General features: G+C 39.6%; 2 protein-coding genes across 3 annotated transcripts in view; both read right to left on the bottom strand.

The window, feature by feature from the left end:
- Positions 1-27,651, bottom strand: part of LOC130911875 (gastrula zinc finger protein XlCGF57.1-like) — a 262,137-nt gene that overhangs the window by 16,235 nt on the left and 218,251 nt on the right. The window contains exon 1 of one of the 2 annotated variants that reach the window (XM_057829546.1): positions 8,292-8,681. The exons of the other annotated variant lie outside the window; for it this stretch is intronic. Coding sequence (XP_057685529.1) covers positions 8,292-8,297 — 6 coding nt within the window. The 5' untranslated portion in view covers positions 8,298-8,681. Of the gene's footprint in view, positions 1-8,291; positions 8,682-27,651 lie in introns of those variants that run through there. 2 annotated transcript variants of the gene reach the window in all.
- Positions 16,332-20,279, bottom strand: LOC130911934 (gastrula zinc finger protein XlCGF57.1-like). The gene is made up of 3 exons (XM_057829623.1): positions 20,152-20,279; positions 18,896-18,945; positions 16,332-18,454 (listed from the first exon to the last, which is right to left on the bottom strand). Exon 3 carries the CDS (start codon positions 18,384-18,386, stop codon positions 16,740-16,742), a length of 1,647 nt encoding a protein of 548 aa, XP_057685606.1. The 5' UTR covers positions 18,387-18,454; positions 18,896-18,945; positions 20,152-20,279; the 3' UTR covers positions 16,332-16,739.

Genomic DNA, 27,651 nt, shown 5'->3' with positions numbered 1-27,651 from the left:
CCAAAGAGGTCAACATTGTTAAGAATTCAATGGCTATTTGCTTAAGACAAAGATATGAATGTGCTCGTGTTAGTAATTTAGTATGAACAAAATAGAACAAGTGCTAAGGGTAATTTGTTATTCCTTTTTATTTAGAAATAATAGCTTTCCCACAGTGGCTGGCTTTAAACGGTTTCTTTTTTTTGGACAATATTTCACCAGCTTTAGAAAATATTCTTTCACAAGGCAAAGATAAAGCTGGGGTGCAGAGAAATGTGAGTGCCGGTTTATATAAATTTGGGTAGGTATTCTTTTGTGCCTCCCAGTACACTAATTGATTGTTCATTCTGTTGACGTTTGGTTCAGATAGGTACACACACACTCACATTTACAGTGCCTTGCAAAAGTATTCAGTCCCCTTGAATCTTGCAACCTTTCGCCACATTTCAGGCTTTCAGGCAAGTGGGACACAATCGTGAAGTGGAACAACATTTATTGGATAATTTAAACTTTTTTAACAAATAAAAAACTGAAAAGTGGGGCGTGCAATATTATTCGGCCCCCTTGCGTTAATACTTTGTAGCGCCACCTTTTGCTCCAATTACAGCTGCAAGTCGCTTGGGGTATGTTTCTATCAGTTTTGCACATCGAGAGACTGACATTCTTGCCCATTCTTCCTTGCAAAACAGCTCGAGCTCAGTGAGGTTGGATGGAGAGTGTCTGTGAACAGCAGTCTTCAGCTCTTTCCACAGATTCTCCATTGGATTCAGGTGTGGACTTTGACTTGGCCATTCTAACACCTGGATACGTTTATTTTTGAACCATTCCATTGTAGATTTGGCTTTATGTTTTGGATCATTGTCCTGTTGGAAGATAAATCTCCGACCCAGTCTCAGGTCTTGTGCAGATACCAACAGGTTTTCTTCCAGAATGTTCCTGTATTTGGCTGCATCCATCTTCCCGTCAACTTTAACCATCTTCCCTGTCCCTGCTGAAGAAAAGCAGGCCCAAACCATGATGCTGCCACCACCATGTTTGACAGTGGAGATGGTGTGTTCAGGGTGATGAGCTGTATTGCTTTTACGCCAAACATATCATTTTGCATTGTGGCCAAAAAGTTCAATTTTGGTTTCATCTGACCAGAGCACCTTTTTCCACATGTTTGGTGTGTCTCCCAGGTGGCTTGTGGCAAACTTTAAACGAGACTTTTTATGGATATCTTTGAGAAATGGCTTTCTTCTTGCCACTCTTCCATAAAGGCCAGATTTGTGCAGTGTACGACTGATTGTTGTCCTATGGACAGACTCTTTCACCTCAGCTGTAGATCTCTGCAGTTCATCCAGAGTGATCATGGGCCTCTTGGCTGCAACTCTGATCAGTTTTCTCCTTGTTTGAGAAGAAAGTTTGGAAGGACGGCCGGGTCTTGGTAGATTTGCAGTGGTCTGATGCTCCTTCCATTTCAATATGATGGCTTGCACAGTGCTTCTTGAGATGTTTAAAGCTTGGGAAATCTTTTTGTATCCAAATCCGGCTTTAAACTTCTCCACAACAGTATCTCGGACCTGCCTGGTGTGTTCCTTGGTTTTCATAATGCTCTCTGCACTTTAAACAGAACCCTGAGACTATCACAGAGCAGGTGCATTTATACGGAGACTTGATTACACACAGGTGGATTCTATTTATCATCATCGGTCATTTACGACAACATTGGATCATTCAGAGATCCTCACTGAACTTCTGGAGTGAGTTTGCTGCACTGAAAGTAAAGGGGCCGAATAATATTGCACGCCCCACTTTTCAGTTTTTTATTTGTTAAAAAAGTTGAAATTATCCAATAAATGTTGTTCCACTTCACGATTGTGTCCCACTTGTTGTTGATTCTTGACAAAAAAATTAAATTTCATATTTTTATGTTTGAAGCCTGAAATGTGGCGAAAGGTTGCAAGATTCAAGGGGGCCAAATACTTTTGCAAGGCACTGTATATAAAGTAGTTTTTCTCCCTTACGTTATTGAAAGCAATCAGATCAAAATGTTCCCATACAGGGGAGGATCGCTTTTTTCGCGCAGGTTCCATCGCAAGCAAAGGACAAGGCTCGAAAAAAGATTGCACTGGTTGCACTGTTGCGCACAGATGTAACAAGTACAGGAGCCAGAAATCCACAAAATGTGAGATAGCAGGCGATCGCCATTGCGTTTTGCAACCAATTTATACCGTAGTCTGTCCTGTTTTTGCAATGCGCGCCAAACGTTGGATTACTTCCGTAGCATTCACGAGATTCAGCCGGCCGCCGGCGAGGCTTCCCACGTCATCATTTCCGGGTTTTGCCGAAATGACGCGCGCCTCGCTACAAGCTTCGTGGAAACCCCCCTCCCATTACTCGACACAAGCTTCGGAACCTCGGCCCATTTCGTCCCATAACTAAGGAAAACACAGACACGACTGAAAAAGCAGTTTCTGCTTTTGCACTGGTCCTTTAAAAAAAATGCTGTTTTACGCCAAAACAACTGTTGTGTTTGATACAACAATATGTCTATTTGCTGCCATAGCAGATTTATGGCGCATTAAGCCCCCAAACTATTTTTAATTTGTTCGTTTTACTCTGAAAACCCCCGTTTACAGATGTCACACAACCGCTTTTGTTTCAACCCAGCCATAAAATGAAGGTAATTAATTATATGTATATACAAAATGTCTGTTATTTCTAGCTTTGAATAATTAATTGATGTCTAATATTTCGTTTAAAAAAAAAAAAAAAGACAAAAAATCTCGCAAATTTTACTTTTACTTTACATATTTAAATGTTACATACATATTTTACATATTTTAACTTTCAAACAAACAATTACGTCACAATGGAAAAAAATGGTGTCTGTAAAAAAGTCACGGATATCTACCTCATAACTATCTCTTAATTGTATTTTTTTTGTTACTGTTACATATTCTCCAAAATGTTAGATGATAAATAATCGATCCAAACAAAGAAAAATTGAAAGAAAATGTTTAAAAGGGTAAATATATGAAAAAGAAAATCTTGACCACCCCTTGATGTCTGCGATTTCTGCATTGCGACCCTTGTTACATTACCATGTTTCACCCATAAAATCCCCCAAAAATCCAGCTGTGGCCATTCACAGCTGTCTTGACACTCAGTGATACATGCTACATCGAGTTTTTGGATCGAAACAAGGTAAGTACGCAATAATATCTTGTTAAAGTCATGGCGTCTGTAATTCTGCTCTAGCGTGCTCTCACCTCCAGATAGGGTTTTGCTGTTTAAAACCATTAAAAAAAAAAAAAAAAAAAACGCCCTCCTGTTCAAAATTTTTCTTTCCCCAGAAAATTGAGATTCTAAGCTTTCCAAGCCTTCCGGCGATTCCCTTGGCTCGTTGTCGTCGGTTCGTCCGATTTCCTCCTCAGGAAGGTGGCGGCGTGCATAAAAACACCGAGAGGCGTCGGATGGCTCTTTATGGATACTTTTATTGACCAAAACAAAAACGTGGGGGATGAAGCCACTGAATTCCGCTGTACCAGCGCACTTTCCCAACTCACCGATCTCGCTCCCTCTCTCTCGCTCGCCCACTTTCTTCCTCTTTGCTCAATCTGACAATGCCGGTCACATTGAAATAACAGCGGCCCCCTTGGGGGTGCCAGTAACAACCGCTTCCATCGCCAGTGCCCGCCATTCTTAACTTTGTCCGTAAGTAAATTTTTTTTTTTTTACCCGTCGACGGTATGTTTTGCCCGTCAACGCATTTACATCATCAATGACGTCAACAACGTCGACTAGTCGGCACAGCTCTAGTCGCGATGCAGAAATCGCAGACGTCAAGGAGCAATCGAGATTTTCATTTTTATATATTTACGTTTTTAAACGTTTTTTTCTAATGTTTCTTTGTTTGGATCGATTATCATCTAGAATATTGGGGAAAATTCGACAGTAACAAAAAATATACAATTAAGTAATAGTTATGAGGTAGATATTCGTGACTTTTTTACAGACACTATTTTTTTCACTGTGACGTATTATGTTTAAAACATGCGAGTGAATAATTTTTTAGTCGTTTTTTTTTTTTTTTTAACTAAATATTAGACATAAATTAATGATTCTAGACTAAAAATGACAGACATTTGGAATAAAACATCTAATTACCTTTTTATGGCTGGTTGAATCAAAAGCGGTTGCACAACGTCTGTAAACGGGGGTTTTCAGGGTTAAACGGACAAATTAAAAATAGTTCGGGGACTTAATGTGCCATGAATCTGCTATGGCAGCATATAAACATATTGTTCCATCAGACACAATAGTTCTTTTGGCTTAAAATACTTTTAATAATTTTATAGAGGGGTGCGAGAGCAGAAACCGCTTTTTCAGCCTTGTCTGTTTTCCGCCATATTTTTTTACCGACACTTAAAGGCCTTGTTCAGACTGGCAGCCAAAATCTAATTTTTAGCCCATCCAGATTGTAGAAAGCGTCTCAAACAGGGTCCCCCCAGGATTGATCAATGCAAATTCAAGACTTTTAAGACCTTTTTTAATGCCATTTTAACTGAAAATGAATACTTTTCTCGCACCCATTATTTAGATCATATTGAATCATATTAAATAAAGCAGTGAACATCATATTTAACCTCAATTACTAAGTGTGTTTGACAAAAGAATGCACATATATTGAAGATACAATTAAAACACATTTAAAGTAACTTATAAAATGTGTCAATTTTTTTAAACACACACACGCACACAATAATTATGGACAAAAAGAGGAGGAGGACAGCCATCTTCTGTAACAGGCTAGCCGCTAGTGCACCTGCCAAGACCCCGAGAACATGGCTAACTCTTGAGTTAAAATGGCGAAATTCACATTCATTCGAAGGCAAACCGAAATTTTTAAGCAGGTCCACTGCCTTCGCATGACCCATAAACTGCAACCTAAACTATCTGGTTGTAACTTGAGGCCCTATCACATACTCCAAAACAACGGGAATATCGCGGGACTTAACCGTGCAGCAGTTGTGTGTGAAAACTATTTCCCATGTCGCCTGACATGGGAAGCAGTGTGCGTGAAAGCAGTCGTTAAATTCCCGGGTCACAGCAGATGGCTGATGACTTAAATATCATAGCGGCGGCCGATATAACTTCCTCCGTCTTCGCAGTAAGAGGAAAAGCGGTAAACAAACATCGCAATTCTAAACATAGCAAGCTGGAAACAGCTAAATTAAACTGAAAACTTGACCAAAATTAAAATGTCAATTATTACGTTGGGCCGGGCCAGGGTTCTTTCTCGCTAACTTTTTGAAATAACTATATATTAAAGATGTATGAATGATAAACCAAGGAATACTTGTTATAAAATAAATAATTTGGATTAAAAAAAAAGAAGGCGCTGTATGGTCATTGCAGAGCCAGAGCGTGCCTATACGCCCTTTTTAATCTTCCCCCTGCGAGTCCGCAAAACCGCATCAGTTCATTTATATTTAACAAAGTTTTCCAGCGTTATTTCGGTGTGTAAATAAATTTATAATGATCATAAAAATATGTAGTCTATTTAAACATTAAGAAAATGTTCGTTTTCTTCTGCCATTTGAGACTTCGTTATAAAAGACAGGCTTTTTTGCAGACATCGTCACAAATGTTATCACACAACACGCGGGAGGGGCTTTAATACCCGCGCACCAGTTCGGGTCGGGCTGGATTTTTTAGGCCCGATTTGACCTCTATCTTAAAGTCTTGATGAGCTTAAATTGGCTGCAGTTACGAAGTCGGGAATGCTCCCTCCGGGAAAAAAAAAAAAACACAATTTGACCACCATTATGTTTAACAAACTTTTCCAGCGTTATTTCATTGTGTAAATGCATTTATAATGATCATAAAAATATGTAGACTATTTAAACATTAAGAAAATGTGCGTTTTTTTTTTTTTCCTGCCCACTGAAAATTCGTTACAAAAGACAGTTACGACATCGGGAACGCTCCCTCCGGAACAAAACGCAATATGATCAACATTGTGACAGCTGATGCCAACCAAAAATGAAGTAATATCCGAAACAGATCACTAATGGACTCATTTGAAGTATATGAATGGTGGTCTGTTTTGGTGTTCAGAATACTTCTGCCTGCAGGGTTTTCGTTCCACCGACAAACGGACGCATTCCTGATGCAGAGGTGGATGGATTCTCCGTTTTGCCGGTTGTGTTGGTTTGGCACGCACGAGTTGCATTTCGATTTGTAGTGCAGTGCATCGTAAAAATTCTATGGGTCATCTTCGTGATGGATTTAAAAATAAAAATAAAAAAAATAAAAAAAAAAACCTTTGTCACGGATATAATTTAGGTTGCAGTGAGATGTTCTTGAAAATTAAAACCACAGTGAAAACATTCCAGACTTACAACAGCTAATTTAATACTTTTAATACCTTTAATAATGGAAAACTACATTCAATGCTTATTTAATACTTTTAATAACGTGTGAAGGGTTCAGCGGCAACCCATTCATTGAGTATGTGTAACAGGAAATCCCAGCGAAAGTGATCGGTGGACGGCCACCTTGGACGGAACGGCAAGTTTGAATGAATTCGTGCCGAGAGGCGGGACCCAAAATAGAGCCTTGCTCTATTTTCAGAGTGCCGCTGCGCTGATGTCAACAACTTGAAAGGTGGAAAAGCGCTATATAAGTATAACACCATAACGCATCCAATAGCAGAGGGGCAGGCTTACTTATATTTGTGCTTATCAGGCTGTTTTGGCGGGTGTATACAACTAGTCACCAGGGTAGGACGTACGCGACTTGCGCGATTTTAACATTACGACGCCAGAGTCTCGACCGCCATTTTGTCTCCAGTCTTTTTTTTTTTTTTTTAAAGTCACACAAGCAGTACCTTAATGTAATGCCCTCGTGTTCAAAATTTTTCTTCACCCAGAAAATGGAGATTTTAAGCTTTCCAACGATGCATAACACATGCATAAAGGACAATTTTGAAATTTGGCCAAATTGGGGGTCACAGAGCTGAACTTCAATTCACTGGAGTGTTTTCAGCCATATATGTATTCGTCACTCATTCACTTTTATGAATTATTAGACAGCATTCTTGGGGACAAGACGAGCGCTCTCCCACTCGGTCCCAGGCCATGGGAACCTTGTTAGGGTCTTTTATTTTTTTATTTTTTATTTTATTTTTTTTTTACAAGAGACATCTATAGGTTCCGATCTATCTAAAATATAATGCAAAAAGCTCAAAACCTATTTTAAAGCAATAAAACCGGCCACTGGAGGTCAGTCATTTGGTAAGAATTTGTCTCGGGCCAAGAAAGGAAGTGAAGAAAGATAGTCAGGAAACAGAAGTTGGAGGGATCTTGTGAAGACGCGTGAGAATTTGAGAAAAATGTGGAGAACGATCGGGGAAAAAAAGGGCAAACAACACCGGAGGAGTGTTTTGAAAAGAAAACGAAACCATCGTCAAAGAAGGATTCAAAAAAATCTATCTTGATGGGATAGTGACATTGACGTCCACAACAGCGTCAGGTTCCACACGCGTTCTGCGGAGCTCACGTTGTGTTACTCCATAGCCCGAGGTTGAAACCAACGATGAAGATGATGAAAAAAGTGAGACCGATCTTGATCCGGACTCATCAGATAAGCCACGGGAGCAGCCGAGAGTCTTCCCCGTTGTTATGTGCGCAAATAGTTCAACAGTTTAATAGTTTAGTTATGTGTAAATAAAATGTTACTTTGCGATCAAAAGCTCTATTTGTCTTGTTGTTTATCTTATTTTGTAAAAGGAAAACATTATTCAGATGTTTTGCATGTAACTAAAGCAAAAAATAGCTGTGTATAAGTCGATGTTTGGAATGCATGCTTTCACAAAAAGCTCAATTTCTCCCTTTTTTCATCAGAAATTGGAAAATTGCTCAAACTAAGCTATTTTCTAATGCTGATTTCTAAAGAAAGGAAAAAGATATGAACTAACTTTTTTTTCTGCTGAAAGAAGAGAGTAATCTTTCTTTTGATGGGTTCCATGTTCATATAGCAATAGAACAGAATTTTCTGTGGGCCTTGCAAAAGCAGTCAAAATCCAGTAAAACGGCCGGGAGCAAAGGGCCTTGCTCCGTTGAAAATGGCTGAATGAGTTAAATGATTTCCTGACCCATGTACAGATAATTGTAGTACTGTATCGCCATATCGTGACATCGTTATCGTGAGCTTTGTTTGGCAAGTCAGATATGTGAATTTTGCCCCACAGTCATAATCACTAATCACAACAAAGCAAGTCTTATATTGCATAAAAAGTAAAACAATTGATGTTGTGATCTTACCCTCATTTTTTGTTTTTCAGTTGCTCGTCGTGGCCTGGATTTCCTCTCCTCGTCTTCCACGTCTACTTTTCAGCGTGATGGTTTTGATGCGCTGGACTTCAAAACAAGTCGAAAAGCGTCTCACACAATTAAATGCAATTATTGTAGTGTTAACTGAGCGATCCCTCCACAGCTAAACAAAATCGGAAAGTGGCATTAAACTAAAGCAATCGAAATAAGTTCACGTGTCTTGGCTAGCGATGTAAGCTAACCAAAACGAAGTTATGTAAGCCTGGAAAGCTTCAACATAAAGCCAAACTACTTCCACGAAGCTTTAAGATGGGACGTTTTGTTTAGGAGAAGGAAAAACAATAGAACGGAAAGTCCAGGATAGGTAGCGAGAGAGTGCTTCCGGAGCAGAGGATCACTGAAAATAAACGTCATCGGTTCGGAGCACGTTTGTTTCAAGTTGCCATCACTACGTCTATCTATGGCATAATCATTGGATGGATTGATTTTTTATTTTCTTAGTTTAATCCAACACGTACATATCAATATCTCCCGTCATCCCTCGGGAGTAGTGTTGTATCGGTCGCGAACGATTCGTTCTTTTTGAACGAATTGTTTGGGTGAACGAGACCGAACTAATCACCATCTGCACTGATTCGTTCTATGAAGTTGGTGGCGCTTGTTCGCTGCGTGGGAGGGCGTTGAGCAAGCGGCAGCGTCTTCTGACATCGCACACGACCAATCAGACGCCAGCCTCATCGCGGGCAGGGGAGGGAGCGGAAACAGAATCATGGCGTATGTCACTCATTTCCACGTGTGGCCAATAAGCAGCCAGCGTGCAGGCAGGGGGGAAAGACTGAGTTTTGTCACTTCCCGTTCAGTGATTCGGTCCTCCGGTTCCTGACCTAGCTTGCTGCTAACTTGACTTTCCAGTAATGACTATGCGGTGAACGAGTCATAAAATGAAAGGAAACGACTTTGTCACATATTTGTTAACGTGGAGCCTATCAAATGCTGCTCAAAAAGACAAAAACACCACACAAATCTAGCGAGCATGGTTTAGTGTTCTACTTTTCTCAACAGACTCGGGACTGTGCCTATGACGATATACTATCAAATTTACAGTAATTTAAAACACGCGTAGCTACGAGGCAAGCAAAACCTGAGCTGCGGTCGCGTGACGGCAGTGAAGCGGGCAGAGAACTGTCACTATATGGAGGCTTCATGGCAGCGATATGTACCTCATATGTGCACAGAAAAAAAATAATATTTAGTATGATCACCATAATACTGATTTGCAATGAAACTGTATATACATGTCAATTTTTTTCGAGTGTTTTTTTTTTTTTTTTCGTGTCAGAGGGTGTCGGTTGGTTTGACAAATTATGTCAATCCGTCCATCATGTGCTACTCAAGCGCCCCAAAAACAAAGCGCACGGACACGGGAGATGTCGCAATATGTCTACATTTTTCTTAACAGACTAATGAGAGTAGAAAGGCGAAATCATAAAGCAAACAATTGTTTCTCGTCAGCATTTGACGATCTGAGATGCGGGGACGACAGGGGAGCTGACCGGATTATTTTATTTATTAATACCAGTGCAAAAATTCAAAACGATCATCTTAATAATAAAAAACAAAAATACAACAGAGCGAGAGGTTAATATGATGTGTTGGCCGTTCCATAATTAGAAATTAAACTTTCGATTTATTTTTATTTTCGTGACAGCAGGCATGCCGCGTTGGCTGTTAGCAGCAGCATTGTATATGTGAGCAAGATCATGCTAAAGAAAGTCCGTGCGCCCCCGACCCCAAACCCCGACTTCCCCCTCAAAAGGAAAATGTTTAACCGTGTCCTAATTCGAAATGCAAGCACGAGCCATGACTTTGAGCCCATAGAACTAGGACAGACGACGCGGAAGTTCTCCCTCGCTTTTACAGCAGCGGGAGGGAGACGAGGCTGTCTCTGAGAGCAGAATGATATCGCCTGTCACTCATTTCTGAAACTACGACGAGTGGTCAATGTGCAAGAGAGGGAGGGACCAAGCAATGTCACTTCCCGTTCAGTTATACTGCGAAGCGGTCTTTGGTGATTCGTTCGGCAACGTCACTTCCCGTTCACTAACCGAACGATTCATTTGGGTGGGGAGGGAGATGAGGGGGGCGAACGATTCGTTGAACGATTCGTTTGAACGAATCGTTTTACTGAACGAACCGGAATGGATTCGTTTACTCAAGTGAACGACAGATCCCGTCACTACTCGGGAGGAATCGGCGTCGTTTTGCGCAAGCGCAGTAGCATTCCGTCGGGATCTGGTAGGCCGTCACGATCGGGTAGTGGCAGTCGCAGTAAAAACAAGAATTAGCACAGCATTTCAAGCTGCGGACGGTTCTTAGCCTCTGGTTGATGAAGAAACAACGTAAATGTTGAAGGTTTCGTCATAGGCGGAGTTTGACTTTTGGGCTGGGGGGCACAACATGATGATGACCCCAAAACGCATTGTGAGCAATAAAGTTAACTTACAAGAATATTTATAATAATAAGTTGAAAATGAGCGTTTTTGTGTTGTTCTCTATCATTCTTGAGGGGAATTCTAAATCAGGCTGCTTAGGACAGCTATACTTTTCACCAAGATCGTCATCCATTGAATATGGTACGCCCGCCGGTGTCGTGTCAATGTAGTTACCCCAGTCAAAAATTGTATCCCCTGGGCGGAGCCATATGGAGGTAGATTTGTGTCTTCATTATTTGATCAAAAAATGTTTTTGAAGTCAAAAATACATTTTGAAACAAAAAAATGCATTTGAAAGCTGTTTTTGAATTTTTGGGGGGATTGAAGTTAATTTATTTTGATTGAAGCGAGTGATTCAAGTAATGTTGTTTTGCGTTTGGGCCACATTTTGGCAAGGACATTTGTGTCTTTATTATTCAATCCAAAAATAGGTTGCTTCAAACAAAATATATTTTCAAACGAAAAATCACTTCAATCCCCCCCACCCCCCAAAAAAATTTCAATCATAGAAAAAAAGTTTTTGAATGCGAAAAAATATTTGAGACTCAAATATTTGCATTTGAGCACATTTAATTTTTATTTAAGTTTTCTTTGATTTTAGCAGTCCTTTTTGTGTATGGGGCCATATTAAGTGTAGGACATTGGTGTCTAAGTCATTAAATCCCCCCCAAAAAGTTGCTTCAATCAAATAAAAATATATTTTCAAACAAAGGTAAAAATCATTTGAAAAATAAAATTGCCCACCCCGAATTTTTTTTTAATATGCAAAGCAAATGACAATCTAAGGTGCTAGTCACATGATCTGTTCGAAAAATTATTTTGAACTATTATAAAAATATATTTTTTTGTTCATTTCATTCATTTTTGTTCTTTCTTTTAATGCTTTACAACTTTATATAGGAAAGTCAATTACATGCAATGACACTTTTCGGCCGTTAGAGGGGGCCTGGCCCCCCCTTAAACTCTGCTTATGGGTTTCGTTTCGTTAATATGATGTTCCGCTGGGTTGGAGATGTGTTGCATAGTATGTCAGCTAAAAAAAAAATTCTCCGTTCTATTATTTTTTTCTATTCAAAAAAATATTTCCTTCAGTGTTTGGATTTCAATTGTTTCTTTTTCTTTCGAAAGTATTTAAGTTATTAATATTCTTCATCGGAGAAAGTTGCCGCTACCACTGTACAATTTTTTTCAGACAATTGGTTCAAAGCTTTATGGTGGTTCATTTGCTATTAAGTGGGCTTGAATCCCAAGAGGTCAACAGTGTTGAGAATTCTATAGCTATTTGTTTGGGAAAATATGAATGTGCTTGTGTTCCTATATTAACAGAATGGAACAAGTCGTAATAGGGTAATTTGTTATTCATTTTTATTAACAAATAATAATTTTCCTACAGTGCACTATAAATCTCAGTAAGGTTTTGGCAACTTATCATAAAAATGTAACATCTTAGCTTTAATTGGACATATTGCATATCCAGGTTGATCAAATGAGCACAACTTCACATTCCAAAAATGCCACTTTTTGACAATATTTTGTCCCTTCTTTCTGGGGACTCATCTTCAGACTCGGCCTAATTCACTTCTTCTACTCACCTACTAAGGACCGGATGCCCTTCTATTGGTGTTCTACACCCCTTCTACTCCTGCCTTGTCGTTGTGATGCCAGTTTGTCGATGTAATTGTGACAAAAAATGATTATTCCAGCAGAGACGTGATTTTAAACATCACAGATGCAAGATGACGGCCACTGACGCGAACTTCAACTTACGAACTTCAAGTCAACTCAGGAAAACTCTATTTAGCTATGAGGCGACAGTGCAGCCATCTGGGGTCAAAAATTCCTCAATGTACTAGCCAAAAATGAAGTCTTTATAAGGCGTACAACAGAGGTTATGGAAAAACTTCAACTTTTGTTCTAACCTGAAAATAAAGCAGAGGGCACACTGAAATAATACAATTATTTTGAATGAAAGGCACACATACTCACAGTAACAAAAATTAAATATATAGTATTAATTTTAAAGTATGCTACTATATGTATATACCCGATAATACTTTATAATATAAAGTAACTAACATTAGTGCACTCATGGATTACAGTAAGTAGGCCAGTGCTGTGTTTCCATATATATTTTTATTAGGGCTGTCAAAATTATCGCGTTAACGGGCGGTAATTAATTTTTTAAATTAATCACGTTAAAATATTTGACGCAATTAACGCACATGCCCTGCTCAAGCAGATTTAAATGACAGTATAGTCCAATGTCCACTTGTTACTTGTGTTTTTTGGAGTTTTGTCGCCCTCTGTTGGCGCTTGGGTGGGACTGATTTTATGTGCTTCAGCACCCATGAGCATTGTGTAGTTATTGACATCAACAATGACGGGCTACTAGTTTATTTTTTGATTGAAAATTTTACAAATTTTATTTTATTATTTTAAAAACGAAAACATTAAGACGGATTTTAATATAAAATTTCTATAACTTGTGCTACCATTTATCTTTTAAGAACGACAAGTCTTTCTATCCATGAACCGCTTGAACAGAATGTTAATAATGTTAATGCCATCTTGTTGATTTATTGTTATAATATACAAATACAGTACTGATGTACCGTATGTTGAATGTATATATCGATCTTGTGTCTTATCTTTCCATTCCAACAATAATTTACAGAAATATATGGCAAATTTTATAGATGGTTTGAATTGCGATTAATTACGATTAATTAATTTTTAAGCTGTAATTAACTCGATTAAAAATTTTAATCGTTTGACAGCCCTAATTTTTATTACATTATGTATATACAGGATATATGCATATATTTTCCCCAAGTGGGAGCTTCCATGATCCTAATAAATTTAATAATAATTAAATAAAATATTATATAATTATATATATTATATTAATTATTTTATTAAATAAAAATGCACGTTGATACGACGCACATAAAGGCAACTTCCATTTAAAAAAAAAAAAAAGGATGAAAGTTCTATGGATTTACAATCCGCTAGCTTGTCGTTTCTTGTTGTTTTCGAAAATTACACTTGGGTGACGGCGCTTCAAGTGTTCGTTCCTAGCCAACATGCTACCGTGGTATGCGAGCTCAGCTTAGCAAAGAGTACATACACACAGTGGCACCCTCCATATTTTCCTTGAAATAATTCCAGGCTCTGGCTCAGAGGTTGCGCTAGACATTTTCGTTGTCTGTCATTTTGACTGACAGGGTCATAAAAATCCGGTCATAATCTATTTTTACCAGTCACTGAAATTTTTTAAATGATAATGATGACATATTCAATAGTATTTAGTTTTCATTCATTTTTAATTTTGTAACGCTTGCTTGGCGGCGAAAAATTAGACACTGAAGTTGTATTTTTCTCCCTCTTTTTACTCTGCTTACCGCCAACAACACCAACAAAACAACTCCACTCCCAAAGAAAAAGAGGCAACCATATAGACCCCAATCACCAACGTCACACAATGATCTTAATTGTGGTTGTCAGCCCAAAATCTTCTAAATATATATTAAATGCATCTTACCAGATATAAAATGACTACTACATAGTCTGTGGTGATCGTTTGGTGCCAAGTTTCCTGAGCGAAATATGGGCGCCGCCATCTAGGAAAATGTCTGCTTCGCACTTCCGGTCCGGTTGAGTAGCAGTGTATTAGCAGTGTATTGACGACGATAAAACTACGAAATCAAGCCAGAGCAACCCATGGAATCTTCAAAAATTGATTCAGCACGACCTAGATGACACGTAGAAGAGATTGGATAGCAGTTCGTGTCACTTCGTTGATCATTCGTGGACAAAATTATTAACAACGGTCAGCCTGTGTTAACGTGAGGAATGGATTGCTACTACGGCCATTAGTGACCAAAATGTGGTGAAATTACAAGTTATATTACATTTGCCGACTGCAGAAGGGCTGACATAGTTTTGTTACAAGGAAATGCTACAAGGTTATGTACATATGATGTTAACACAGTATGTCATTCTTTTTTTTTTATTGCAGGCATTGATCGCAATAAAACATTTAGACATGATTCCATTTCTTGTTTTTTTTTAAAACGATTGGTGCACTCCAAAACAGGTCAATAAATCACATTTATAAAAGTATTGCAAAAATAGCATACGAGAATGTGATATCAGACCGCAGAGCTCCGGAGCCTCGTGAACAAATAGCGACATCACGGAGGCCCTCGGTGGCATTTAGATGTGCTTTTTTCCCGTCCTCGGTAATTCCAGCTCCAATAGCATATATTTAAAGATGCTGCCGTTCACAAGTTCGTAGTTGGATCACGGCGATCTCGGCGAACCACCGTCTGTCACAATTCCTGCCTCTCTCTCGGCCTCTCCCGGGAGTCGAGCTGTCATCATCATTGTGGAACGCAAACGATATATGTTCGATATATGTCCATCAACGTACAAGTCAAGTTGTCTTCCCTTTTATAACAGCGTTTCCCAGCTGGAAACAAACGAATAAAAGCTTGTAACACTTGATTTATGCGGTGCATTCAAACACGATTAGCAACAGGCGGATAGCAGCAGTAGCAGAAGCTAGTTGTTGTAAAAACAATTAAACTTCGTAATTACAATCATCATCGTAATATCAATAGCAAAGGCAACAAGTCGTTTCATGCGCCAGATTTTAGGTTTCGTATTTTTAGAGCACATTACCTTCCATAACAGCGGGGGCATGACTGCAGGAGCTGTCAGTTTTGTACATCTTCCGTCCCTCCTGTATGACGAGTACGAGCACCCATGGTTTGGAAATCGACATGGTACGAAGCATGAAGGCCTTGGCTTGGTTCTCCACCCGCCTACATCAAAATAACATTCCCGGGATCTTGTATAAAGACCATCCAACTTCGATTCCACCGCCATTGACTTCAATGGTAAACAGGCGGAAACGGAAGGGGAAGGAAGACATAAGGAAGTAAACCGGTACCTCGAAAACTTGTCTATACACAGGCGGCAATCTAGTCCACCAATTGGATCACGCGCTGGCACACCGGGTGCACCAATAAGAACCTCGCGTTGATGTGTCAATCACGGTGCTGCCGCCAGACCCCGGTGACGCTACAATATTCTGATAGAATAGCCAACGACGTCATGCATTAAGAGAGACAATAGCTAATTAATATGCTAACTCGCCACCCTGTAGTCTGGGGTGTGAATTGCAACCTGTCAAAATGACTGACGGACTTCAGTTTTTTCCGTCACCGTTTTAAAAAACCGGTCAACGACGGAAAATTTCCGGTTAACGCGACCCCTGCTCTGACTATTCTGGTCCACTTTTTTGGCTTTATGCCGCTTTCACCGTGTTACCAATTCTGTCCTTTTGGTAATTGGCGGTGATTTCAACTCCTCGCCGTAGTGAGCAGTGAACCGGCGATTCACTTGGCTCATTGTCGGTTCGTCCGATTTCCTCCTCATGAAGGCGGCGGCGTGCATAAAAACACCGAGAGGCGTCAGATGGCTTTTTATGGATACTTTTATTGAACAAAACAAAAAGATGGGGGATGCAGCCACTTAACTCCGCGCTAACCGCCCCGCGCACTTTCCCAACTCACCTATCTCGCTCCCTCTCTCTCGCTCGCCCACTTTCTTTCCCTCTGCTCAATCTGACAATGCCAGTCATATTGAGAATAACAGCGGCTCCCTTGGGGGTGCCAGTAAGAACCCTTTGAATCACGAGCGCCCGCCATTCTAAACTTTATCTGCATGTAATTTTTCTTTTTTAACCCGTCATTAACCGTCGATGGTATGTTTTGCCTGTCGACTAGTCGGGACAGCTCTAGAATATCAAATTATTATAACTCATACTAACACTTATCTTTTAAGAAGTACAAGTTGTCCTTGGTTTCCTTTAAGAGAAGGTTTTTACAGCACACGGTGCAAGTGATAGGTATCTCCTTGGTGTATGTTCTTGCGCAATCGTTTAATTCTCGCTTCCGGGTGAACCTTTTGCCTGGTGTCTTTGCGAGTGCCTTGCCAACGCTTGCTTCGTACAAAATCTTTTATCGCAAACAGAGCAGACAATAGGCTCGTCTCCGGTGTGTGTTTTTATGTGTTCCTTTAAATATCCCTTCTGGGTGAATCTTTTCCCACAAAATGTGCAGGCAAAAGGCTTTTCCCCTGTGTGTGTCCTCGTGTGTCTTGTCAAGTCTTCCTTCGTAAAAAATCTTTTATTGCAAAGAGAACAGACGAAAGGCTTCTCTCCAGTGTGTGTCCTCATGTGTCTTGTTAAGACGTCCTTGCTCCAAAATCTTTTATTGCAAAGAGAGCAGAAGAAACGCTTCTCTTCAATGTGTGTCCTCGTGTGTGTATTTAAATATCCCTTCTGGACGAATCTTTTACCACAAAATGTGCAGACAAAAGGCTTTTCCCCTGTGTGTGTCCTCACGTGTCTTGTTAAGTCTTGCTTCGTAAAAAATCTTTTATCGCAAAGAGAGCAGACGAAAGGCCTCTCTCCAGTGTGTGTCCTCGTGTGTCTTGTCAACTGATATTTCGTACAAAATCTTTTATCGCAAACAGAGCAGATAAACTGCTTGTCTCTGGTGTGTGTCATCGTGTGTGTATTCAAGTATCTCTTCTGGGTGAAGCTTTCACCACAAAATGTGCAGAGAAAAGGCTTCTCTCCAGTATGTGACCTCGTGTGTTTTGTTAACGAATGCTTCCTAGAAAATGTTTTATCACAGAGAGAGCAGACAAAAGGCTTCTCTTCACTGTGTGTTCTTTTGTGTACATTCAAACTTCTTTTTTGAGTGAATCTTTTACCACAAAATGTGCAGACAAAAGGCTTTTCCCCTGTGTGTGTCCTCATGTGTCTTGTTAAGTCTTGCTTCGTAAAGAATCTTTTATTGCAGAGAGAGCAGACGAAAGGCCTCTCTCCAGTGTGTGTCCTCGTGTGTCTTGTCAACTGATATTTCGTACAAAATCTTTTATCACAAACAGAGCAGATAAAAGGCTCGTCTCTGGTGTGTGTCATCGTGTGTTTCGTTAACGAATGCTTCCTAGAAAATGTTTTATCACAGAGAGAGCAGACGAAAGGCTTCTCTTCACTGTGTGTTCTTTTGTGTACATTCAAACTTCTTTCATGAGTGAATCTTTTACCACAAAATTCGCAGACAAAAGGCTTTCCTCTAGTGTGTGTATGAGTGTGTACGATTAAATATTCCTTGGTAGTGAATGTTTTATCACAATGTGAGCAGGAAAAAGGTTTCCCACCCGCGCATTCTTTTTTGTCGCTTTTCAGTGATGACTTGTTTGAGAATTTCGAAACATTTTGGTCAAAGTCAACATTCTCCTCATCAGTGTTATAGTCAGAAGAGTGTGATGTTACGTCGTCGCTGTCCGAGAATGGCTCTAAGAGGTCGTCCGGTTGCGATCGTCCTTCACCTTCTGTTCGCAGGTGTTGAAACAAGCTACTGCTTGCTAGTTTTGTTGCGCTGCTTTCTTCGCTTGGACCTTCATCTTCTTTACTTTTTACACCGACAGTAATTGGAAACTTGGAGATTTCCTTATCCTGTTTTTCTTCTTTAATGCTGGGGCTTTCTGGCTCCGCCTCCTGTTTGATGTACGCCATAGCCGACTCCTCCTGGTTAACATGAGGGAGACAGCTCTTCTCCAGCTGAAGATCTTCCACTGTGACGTCTGTGAGACACAGGATAAAAATTGAAAAATCACGCTCTTGGGACGGAACAGCTGATATATCATTTCTCTTTAATTTTTCCAGGAGGAATTTGATTATTTTGGCCTAATATTATGATAAAATGGGTTATAGTGGATTAACTAGCAATGGGACGAAATGTCATATCACACACTTTGTGGGTTCTTGGCTCTAAAAGTGTACTATTATTATTATATATATACTAGGGCTGCAGCTATCGAATATTTTAGTAATCGAGTATTCGACTGAAAATTCTATTGATTAATCGAGTAATCGGATAAAACAAACATTTTTTTTAAGGTAAAGAGCAATTATAAATATACACAAGAAAACAAGAAATGTCACCTAATACTGAACAATTTTCAGACAATCAATGTCTTTATTTATTTGTTTATCATAACAATAAACCAACAAGATGGCATTACCATTATTAACATTCTGTTGAAGCGATCCATGGATAGAAAGACTTGTAGTCCTAAAAAGATAAATGTTAGTAAAAGTTACAGAAATTTTATATTAAAATCCCTCTTAATGTTTTCGTTTTAATAAAATTTGTAAAATTTTCAATCAAAAAATTAACTGGTACCCTGCCATTGTTGATGTGAATAATTACTTACACAATGCTCTTGGGTGCTGAAGCCTATAAAATCAGTCTCACCCAAGCGCCAGCAGAGGGCGACAAAACTCAGAAAAAACACGGCAAGTACACATTTCACTGTGCTGTCATTTTAATGTTTGAGCGGGGCATTTGTGCGTTAATTGCGTCAAATATTTTAACGTAATTAATTTTAAAAAATTACCGCCCGTTAACGCGATAATTTTGACAGTCCTAATATATACACACACACACACACACACATATATATATATATATATATATATATGCACTATTAACTAGTATGATACTTTCCAAAAAAAAAAAAAAAAAAACATTAAATCCAAACACTGAAGGAAAATTATTATTTGTGAATGAAAACGATTTTTTAAAAAACCAAATAGCACTTGTTGCATTTTGCCCATATCGTTACACAAAAATATTCATATAAATTTCTCAAACAAAAAGCTATAAAATTCTCAACACTGTTGACCTCTTGGAATTCAAGCCCACTTGGGAGCAAATGAACCACCATGACGCTTTAAACCAATTCACTGAAAAGCTTCATTGCTTCAATGACAGTTCATATAGATGACATTGTGCTGCGAAACAATATACCAAGATAAAAAACATTTTTACGTGGTATATTGAGACAAAACCTTTGCTAAATGGTAGCGGCAACTGTCTCTGATCTATGTAAATATGTAAATAATAAACACCTGTGGCCTCATATACAAAGCATGTTTGGCTTACAAACTGTAAAAACAAAGCAGCCATATCATATGTTGTCTTCTGTGTCTACCAAAACCTGTCCACAATCTTGAATTGGTTGTTCCTTAATGTATTTATAATTTGGAGAAACCAGAATTTATTTATTTATTTATTTATTTTTAGATTAATTAATTTAATAAAATTCGTTGACGAATATTTTTTCCATAACAATGACGTGAGGGTGAAAAGCTAAATACGTGTCCTGGACAGCAGTAACAAAAAGAAACGATTGCCATTTTTCACCTGATGAGTCAGTGTTAAAATCAGAAGAGTATGACATTTCATCGTCACTGCCCGAGAGCAGCACTAACAAACCGTCAGGTTGCGATCGTCCCTCTCCTTTTGTTGTCAGGTGTTGAAATGAGCTGTCGCTCGAAAGTTTCGCTGCTCCGCTCTCTTCGCTTGGACCTTCGTCTTCTTCACTCTTCACACAGACAGTCATTGGAAACTTGGGAATTTCATCTTCCTGTTTCTCTTTAATGCTGGCGGTATCTGGCTCAGCCTCCTGTTTGATGTACGGCATCTCCTTCTGCTCTTGTTTAATGTGGAGGGGATCGTGCTTCTGATAGTGAAGCTCTTTATTAGTGTTGTCTGCAGGACACTGGAAATAGAAAAAAAAATCACATCATTTGCGAAAGTCCAGCTTTGCTCAGTCTCCCGCCGTGATTTTCATGTTGTATATTTTTTACCGACACTAAGGTCTTGTTCAGACTGGCAGCCAAAATCGGATTTTTAGCCCAGCCAGATTGCAAAGGCCGTTTCAAACCACCGGCAGCCTCGTGTGAAGGGTTCAGCGGAAACCCATTCATCGTGCATGTCTAACAAGACTTCTCGGCAAAAGTGATCGGTTGATGGCCACCTTGGGCGGAACGGCAGGTTTGAATGAATTTGCGCCGAGAGGCGGGGCTCAGAGCACCGCTGCATCGACGTCAACAACGTATCCAACAGCAGAGAGGCAGGCGTACTTATATCTGTGCTAGCAGGCTGTTTTGGCCGATGTACAGTGGGGCAAATAAGTATTTAGTCAACTACTAATTGTGCATGTTATCCCACTTGAAAATATTACAAAGGCCTGTAATTGTCAACATAGGTAAACTTCAATCATGAGAGAGAATAAGAAAAAAAAAAAAAACAGAAAATCACATTGTTTGATTTTTTAAAGAATTTATTTGCAAATCATGGTGGAAAATAAGTATTTGGTCTATACCAAAACTTCTTCTCAATACTTTGTTACGTACCCTTTGTTGGCAATAAAGGAGGCCAAACGTTTTCTGTACTTCTTCACAAGCTTTTCACACACTGTTGCTGGTATTTTGGCCTATTCCTCCATGTGGATCTCCTCTAGAGCAGTCATGTTTTGGGGCTGTCATTGAGCAACACGGACTTTCAACTCCCTCCTCACCCCGTGGCGTCAAAATGATAACAAGAACGGTGAGCAAAAATCTCAGAACCACACGGAGGGACCTAGTGAGTGACCTACAGAGAGCTGGGTCCACAGTAACAAAGGCTACTATTAGTAACACAATGCTCTGCCAGGGACTCAAATCCTGCACTGCCAGTCGTGTCCCCCTACTGAAGAAAGTGCACGTCCAGGCCCGTCTGCGGTTCACTAGAGAGCATTTGGATGATCCAGAAGAGGACTGGGAGAATGTGTTATGGCCTGGACTTGTACTTTCTTCAGCAGGGGGACACGTCTGGCATTGCAGGATTTGAGTTCCTGGCGGCGCATTGTATTACTGATAGTAGCCTTTGTTACTGTGGTCCCAGCTCTCTGTAGGTCATTCACTAGCTCCCCCCGTGTGGTTCTGGGATTTTTGCTCACCGTTCTTGTTATCATTTTGACGCCACGGGGTGAGGAGGGAGTTGAAAGTCCGTGTTGCCCAACAACAGCCCCAAAACATCACTGCTCTAGAGGAGATCTGCATGGAGGAATGGGCCAAAATACCAGCAACAGAGTGTGAAAAGCTAGTGAAGAGGTACAGAAAACATTTGGCCTTCGTTATTGCCAACAAAGGGTACATAACAAAGTATTGAGGTGAACTTTTGGTATAGACCAAATACTTATTTTCCACCATGATCTGCAAATAAATTCTTTAAAAATAAAACGATGTGATTTTCTTTTTTTTTTTTTCTTTTTTTTTTTCCACATTCTGTCTCTCATGGTTGAGGTTTACCCATGTTGACAATTACAGGCCTCTCTAATATTTTCAAGTGGGAGAACTTGCACAATTTGTGGTTGACTAAATACTTATTTGCCCCACTGTATACGGGTAGTCACCAGGTTGGGACGTACTCGACTTGGGCGATTTTGACATTACGGCGCCGGAGTCTCGTCTTTTTTTTTTAAGTCACATAAACAGTACCTTATTGTAATGCCCTCTTGTTCAAAAAATGTCTTCACCCAGAAAGTGGAGATTTTAAGCTTTCCAATGATGCATCACACATGCATATAGGACAATTTTGAAATTTGGCCAAATTGGGGGTCTCAGAGTGGAACTTCAATTCACAAACACAGACAAGGCTGAAAAAGCAGTTTCTGCTCTCGCACCTCTCTAAAAATAAACTGCTGTATTTTAAGCCAAAAGAACTGTTGTGTCTGATAGAACAATATGTCTATATGCTGCTATTGCAGATTCATGGCGCATTAAGTCCCTAAACTGTTTTTTTTATTTGTCCGTTCTACCCTGAAAACCCTCGTTTACAGACGTCGCACAACCGCTTTTGTTTTAACCCAGCCATAAAAAGAAGGTCAGTAATTTTATTATTCAAAATTTAGCTTAAAATCATTAATTGATGTCTAATATTTCGTAATAAAAAAAAAACGACTTTAAAAAATCATTTACTCGCATATTTTAAAGTTCTAAACAAATTACGTCTCAATGGAAAAATTGGCGTCTGTAAAAGTCAGATATCTACCTCATAACCATCACTTAAATGTATTTTTTTTTTCGTTACTGTCGCATTTTCCCCAATATTTTAGATGATAAATAATCAATCCAAACAAAGAAAAATTGGAAAAAAAAAAAAGTTTAAAAGGGTAAATATATGAAAATCTCGTTTACTCCTTGACGTCTGCAATTTCTGCATCGCGACCCTTGTTATATTACCATGTTTCACCCATAAAATCCCGAAAAAATCCAGCTGTGGCCATGCACATCTGTGTCTTGACACTCGATGATAATGCTATATGGAGTTTTTGGATCAAAACAAGGTAAGTATGCGATAATAGCTCGTTAAAATCATGGCGTCTTTAATTCTGCTCTCGCATGCTCTCACCTCCAGTTAGGGTTTTGCTGTTTTAAAAAATAAATCCTGTTCCAAAATTTTCTTCCCCCAGAAAATTGACATTTTAAGCTTTCTAATGATGTATCACACGTGCAAATCGGACAATTTTGAAATTTGGAGAACTTGGGGGTCTCAGAGCGGAACTTTAAGTCATATGAGTGTTTTCCGCCATATACAGTGCCCTCCATAATTATTGGCACCCCTGAAAAAGATGTGTTTTTTAGCTTCAAATTTTTTTTTTTTTGAATTCAAATAGTATGGGACCTTAATGAAAAAAAAGAAAAATCCAACCTTGAATACAAGTGCATTCATTCAGTGGGGAAAAAAATCCCACATAAAGAAAAAATTATTTGACATCAAATAATGTGTGTCACAATTATTAGCACCCCTGGTGTTAATACTTTGTTCAACCCACTTTTGCCAACAAAAAAAGGTCTGGGGACTGAGATGGCCATGGGAGGAGCTTGATTTTGTGTCTGGTGAATCATTTCTGTGTAGATTTGGCAATATGTTTAGGGTCATTGTCTTGCTGAAAGACCCAGTGACGACCCATCTTCAGCTTTCGGGCAGAGAGCAACAGATTTTGATTTAAAATGTCCTGGTATTTCAAAGCATTCATGATGCCATGCACCCTATCAAGGTTCTCAGGGCCTTTGGAAGCGAAACAGCCTCACTGACCCACCCCCATACTTCACACTCTAAGTGGGTCTGGCGTGCCACAAAAGATGCGCATTCTGAAAAGCACCCCTTACCCACTGTGAAGTTATACTATACTTCACTCAGGCAGAAGTATAGTATAAATGAAATGGCGTAGGGGAAAATTAAACACGAAAGTGAACTGTGTGGGACCCCAAGCGCCTGTCAAATTGTCACCACTTCTAGGAAAGAGAGACTTCAAAACTGCTGCCTAGAGAGGCTCCATCTGTCTCAGCTACTGTGATGCACACGTTCCCCTGGTAGTGATTTCCACTTTCCACCACCAGGGAATAAACGCAACGCCAATCCATGTTTCTATTTGTTATTTTCCAAGTGATGAGTGCGCAACTGAGCAACGATTGAAGTGACGATGTTAGGCTTTCGTTGTTGTTTTCTCAATATTTTTATCAATCACAACTCAGCTCCAATATAATATACTGTGTATATACACACACACTGATATAAACACACACTCAGTATGGCTCTCTTAGAATCACATTTTAAAATATATTGGGTGTTTTGGCTCTCTCGGTCAAAAAGGTTCCCGACACCTGGCCTATTGTATGGCAAGTCAGCTATGGGAATTTTGTCATAATCACGGTCAGAACAAAGCAAGTCTGATATTGCATAAAAAGTAAAACTGATGTTGTGATGTGTTCTTTTTTCAGTTGCTCGTCGTGGCCTGGATTTCATCTCCTCGTCTTCCAAGTCTCTACTCTTTAACTTGATGTTATTGATTGTGTTGGCCTTTAGAACAAGTCGAAAAGCGTTTCATACAAATAAATCTAATCACTCTAATGTTAACCGAGCGACCCCCCCCCCCCCCCCCCCCTTAAAACAAAATTTACAAGTGGCAGTGCTAAAGCAATCCAAATGCGTTTACGTGTGTTGGCTTTGCGAGGTAAGCTAAACAAACCGAAGTTATGTAAACCGGAAAAGCTTCAACATAAAGACTTCCATGAAACTTTGAGATGGGACGTTTTAGTCCACTAAATTCTGTCTTCAGTACTTACCCGATGACGCTCGTTTGGTGAGGAGACGGGAACACAGCACAAAAGGACGGCAAGTCCGTGATGGACTGCGGTCAAGAGAGAGTACTTCCGGAGCAGTGGATCACTGAAAATAAACGTCATCGGTTCGGAGCACGTTTGTTTACAGTTTCCATCACTACTTCTATCTATGGCATAATCACTGGATGGTTTGAAGAAGAAGAAGAAGAAAAAAGATTTTAATTTTTATCGTTTAATCCAACACGTACATATCAATATCTCCCGTTATCCCTCGGGAGAAAACGGCGTCGTTTTGCGCAAGCGAAGTAGCAATCCGTCGGGATCTGGTAGGCCGTCACGATCGGGTAATGACAATCGCAGTAATAATGAGAATTTGCAAAAAATTCAAGCTGCTGAAGGTTCTTAGCACCTGGTTGATGAGGGAACAGGCCAAGGTAGGTGTTAGAAGTAGGGCTGCAGCTATCGAATATTTTAGTAATTGAGTAATCGACTGAAAATTTTATCGAGTAATCGGATAAAAAAATTTTTTAGGTAAAGAGCAATTATGAATATACATGAGAAAAAAAGACATTTAAAGGGTATGTAACAGCAAAGGGGGTGTGCATACCTGTTAAGTTGTAGAAATTGCAAATAGGGAGATTTCTGTTTGCCAACCCCGATGACGCGCGCACGCGACAATCGCTAAGACAAAATGCAACCATTTTTTTTCAAGTTCATTTTGGTCACAACACTTGTGTAAAAATTAACTACACTGTCAAAGAACCTCTTTTTGGTGGCATCAGAGATAGTCTTCAACTTGCTCCATGTATTGTCTGGCATCATGTGATACTGCTATGTTGCCTGTGTCATGCCAGTTCTCCTTGTTCCTGTAATCAACATCTAGGATATCCTCAGCTTTCCTGATCACATCCATTTGCACAAATTTGGACATCAGCTTCCTCAGCAGCCTCTTCATCTCATCAACCATCACTCCAATTAGGGTTTCGTCAGACTAAATCAGCAAGATTAAAAACATTAATTACATCATTTAGAAAATTAATCATATTTGTTTTTAAAAGTATCTTTGTCATGGCAGTTTTTTAATTGAATTGTAACCTAGAATTGAAACTTTATATTTTTTGTTTCAGCACAGTAATAATGATATAATGTAATAAAGTGTATAGTATACACTTTAGCTTTAGCATAATAGCGAATCTAAATGATTAAACTTCAAGTAAGTAACGATATGCTTTCTCACTTAAATTCATATATTGTGGGGGTAGGACCGCAGTGGTTTAATATTCCATGATGTTTGATCCACGAAAACACAGAGTAAAGCAGCGACTTCTTCATCGTTCTCCCATCATTAGCTCTAATGCTATTAGCATTAGGCTAGTTAGCTATCGCTGGCAGGTAAGACTTACGGCAATTACGTTGACGAACGTTGTTTTTCCCAAATACTGGAGGCCGACCAGGGTCAGCTCCATCTCTTCCTTCCAAAATAAAGACTTGAACCAGTCTAAAAGCCGGTTTATTAGTGCCAGCATCTTGGGAAGTCGGTGGTGCTTCGCCTCTTCCCTCCCTGTCAGATGATTGGTTGGGCTTTTCCAGCTCTGAAGGGGAGTGAGGGCGGGGAAGTCGGAGACGGCCAGGCTATTCGTTGTTGGTCACTTTCCGAATCGGGCCGAATGGTATCGTTACAAAACGGTGACAAACAAAAACGTAAAAAAAAAAAAAAAAATTGACATTTTTGGAAAATCGGGAGATTTGGCTTTCTAATCGTGAGGAGTGAGCATTGGGGTCAAAATCGGGAGTCTCCCGACCAAATTGTGAAACTTAACAGGTATGGGTGTGAGACATCAATGGAACCGTTATGTGCCAAGATAACAAATATTGATAAAGTTAACAAAAAAATCAATCACATTAATGAGCAATTATCGGATATAGATGTTCCAGAAACAGGCGAATGGGGCGGCGACGTCACAACAAGTGATTGACAGTCGAGGTGGAGCCAGGTGCCATTGTTTTTTTTTTGACGAGAGAGTAGCGTTCGGGTTTGTTTGACCAAAACATCACTAAAATGGTTCAAAACTGCTGTGCTATGTGGTGTACAAAGAGCTATTTATCGGAATATAGTATCCATGATTTCCCGAACGCGAAAAAAAAAAAAGCTGGACTACGCAGACAATGGGTAAAGTTCGTCCATGCAAAGAGGGCTAATTTTCTAGACACAGCCTCTGGCACGCACCTGAAAGCTTCTCGAACTATGGACAAGTGAAATCGGGTTTTGCTGCAAGATTGCTGCTCAAAGCAGATGCGGTGCCCACCATACACCAGCCACCTAAATGTCCCGAGATATCAAGAAAGAGGACGATGACTGGCAAAGGAGGCTAAGGCTAAGTAAAGGAGGGGAGCAGCCAAGCTCGAAATGGCCAGAGTGAGTACTCTTTTATAATAAAAAAATACCACGCATTGGATACAGGACTGGACACATGCATAAATTATCGCTTGTAAAATATATAGAACAAATCCTCTGATCCCATTCATATTTGTGTCTGTTGGCAGAGCGAAAAACTATGATAGCGCAATAAATGATAATTATTCTATACATTACTTTATTTTGCGGTCACGGTGTATCAGCTTCACTAAAAGAAATGCAAAAAATATCATTCGTTGTTTCCCACACGATCTGCTGCCGATGTTTCATCAGTGTCATTGCTCCCCTGAATGACCGTTTCATTACGCTGCATTGGCGTTCGTTTGGGCTCAAATTGGTAACCTAAAACACCAATTAAAGCTTCGTAATTCTCTTCGTCACCATTAGATGAACATTCGTTACGTCCTT

Source organism: Corythoichthys intestinalis, chromosome 1 (genome assembly GCF_030265065.1).
Source record: "Corythoichthys intestinalis isolate RoL2023-P3 chromosome 1, ASM3026506v1, whole genome shotgun sequence".
Classification (NCBI taxonomy): domain Eukaryota; kingdom Metazoa; phylum Chordata; class Actinopteri; order Syngnathiformes; family Syngnathidae; genus Corythoichthys; species Corythoichthys intestinalis.
Note: the sequence above shows the minus strand (reverse complement) of the source record. Positions and strands in the feature narration are given on the sequence as shown.

Bases quoted from the DNA above. Each gene is read 5' to 3' on its own strand.
- LOC130911934 (XM_057829623.1), bottom strand. From the start codon at position 18,386: ATGGCGTACATCAAACAGGAGGCGGAGCCAGAAAGCCCCAGCATTAAA.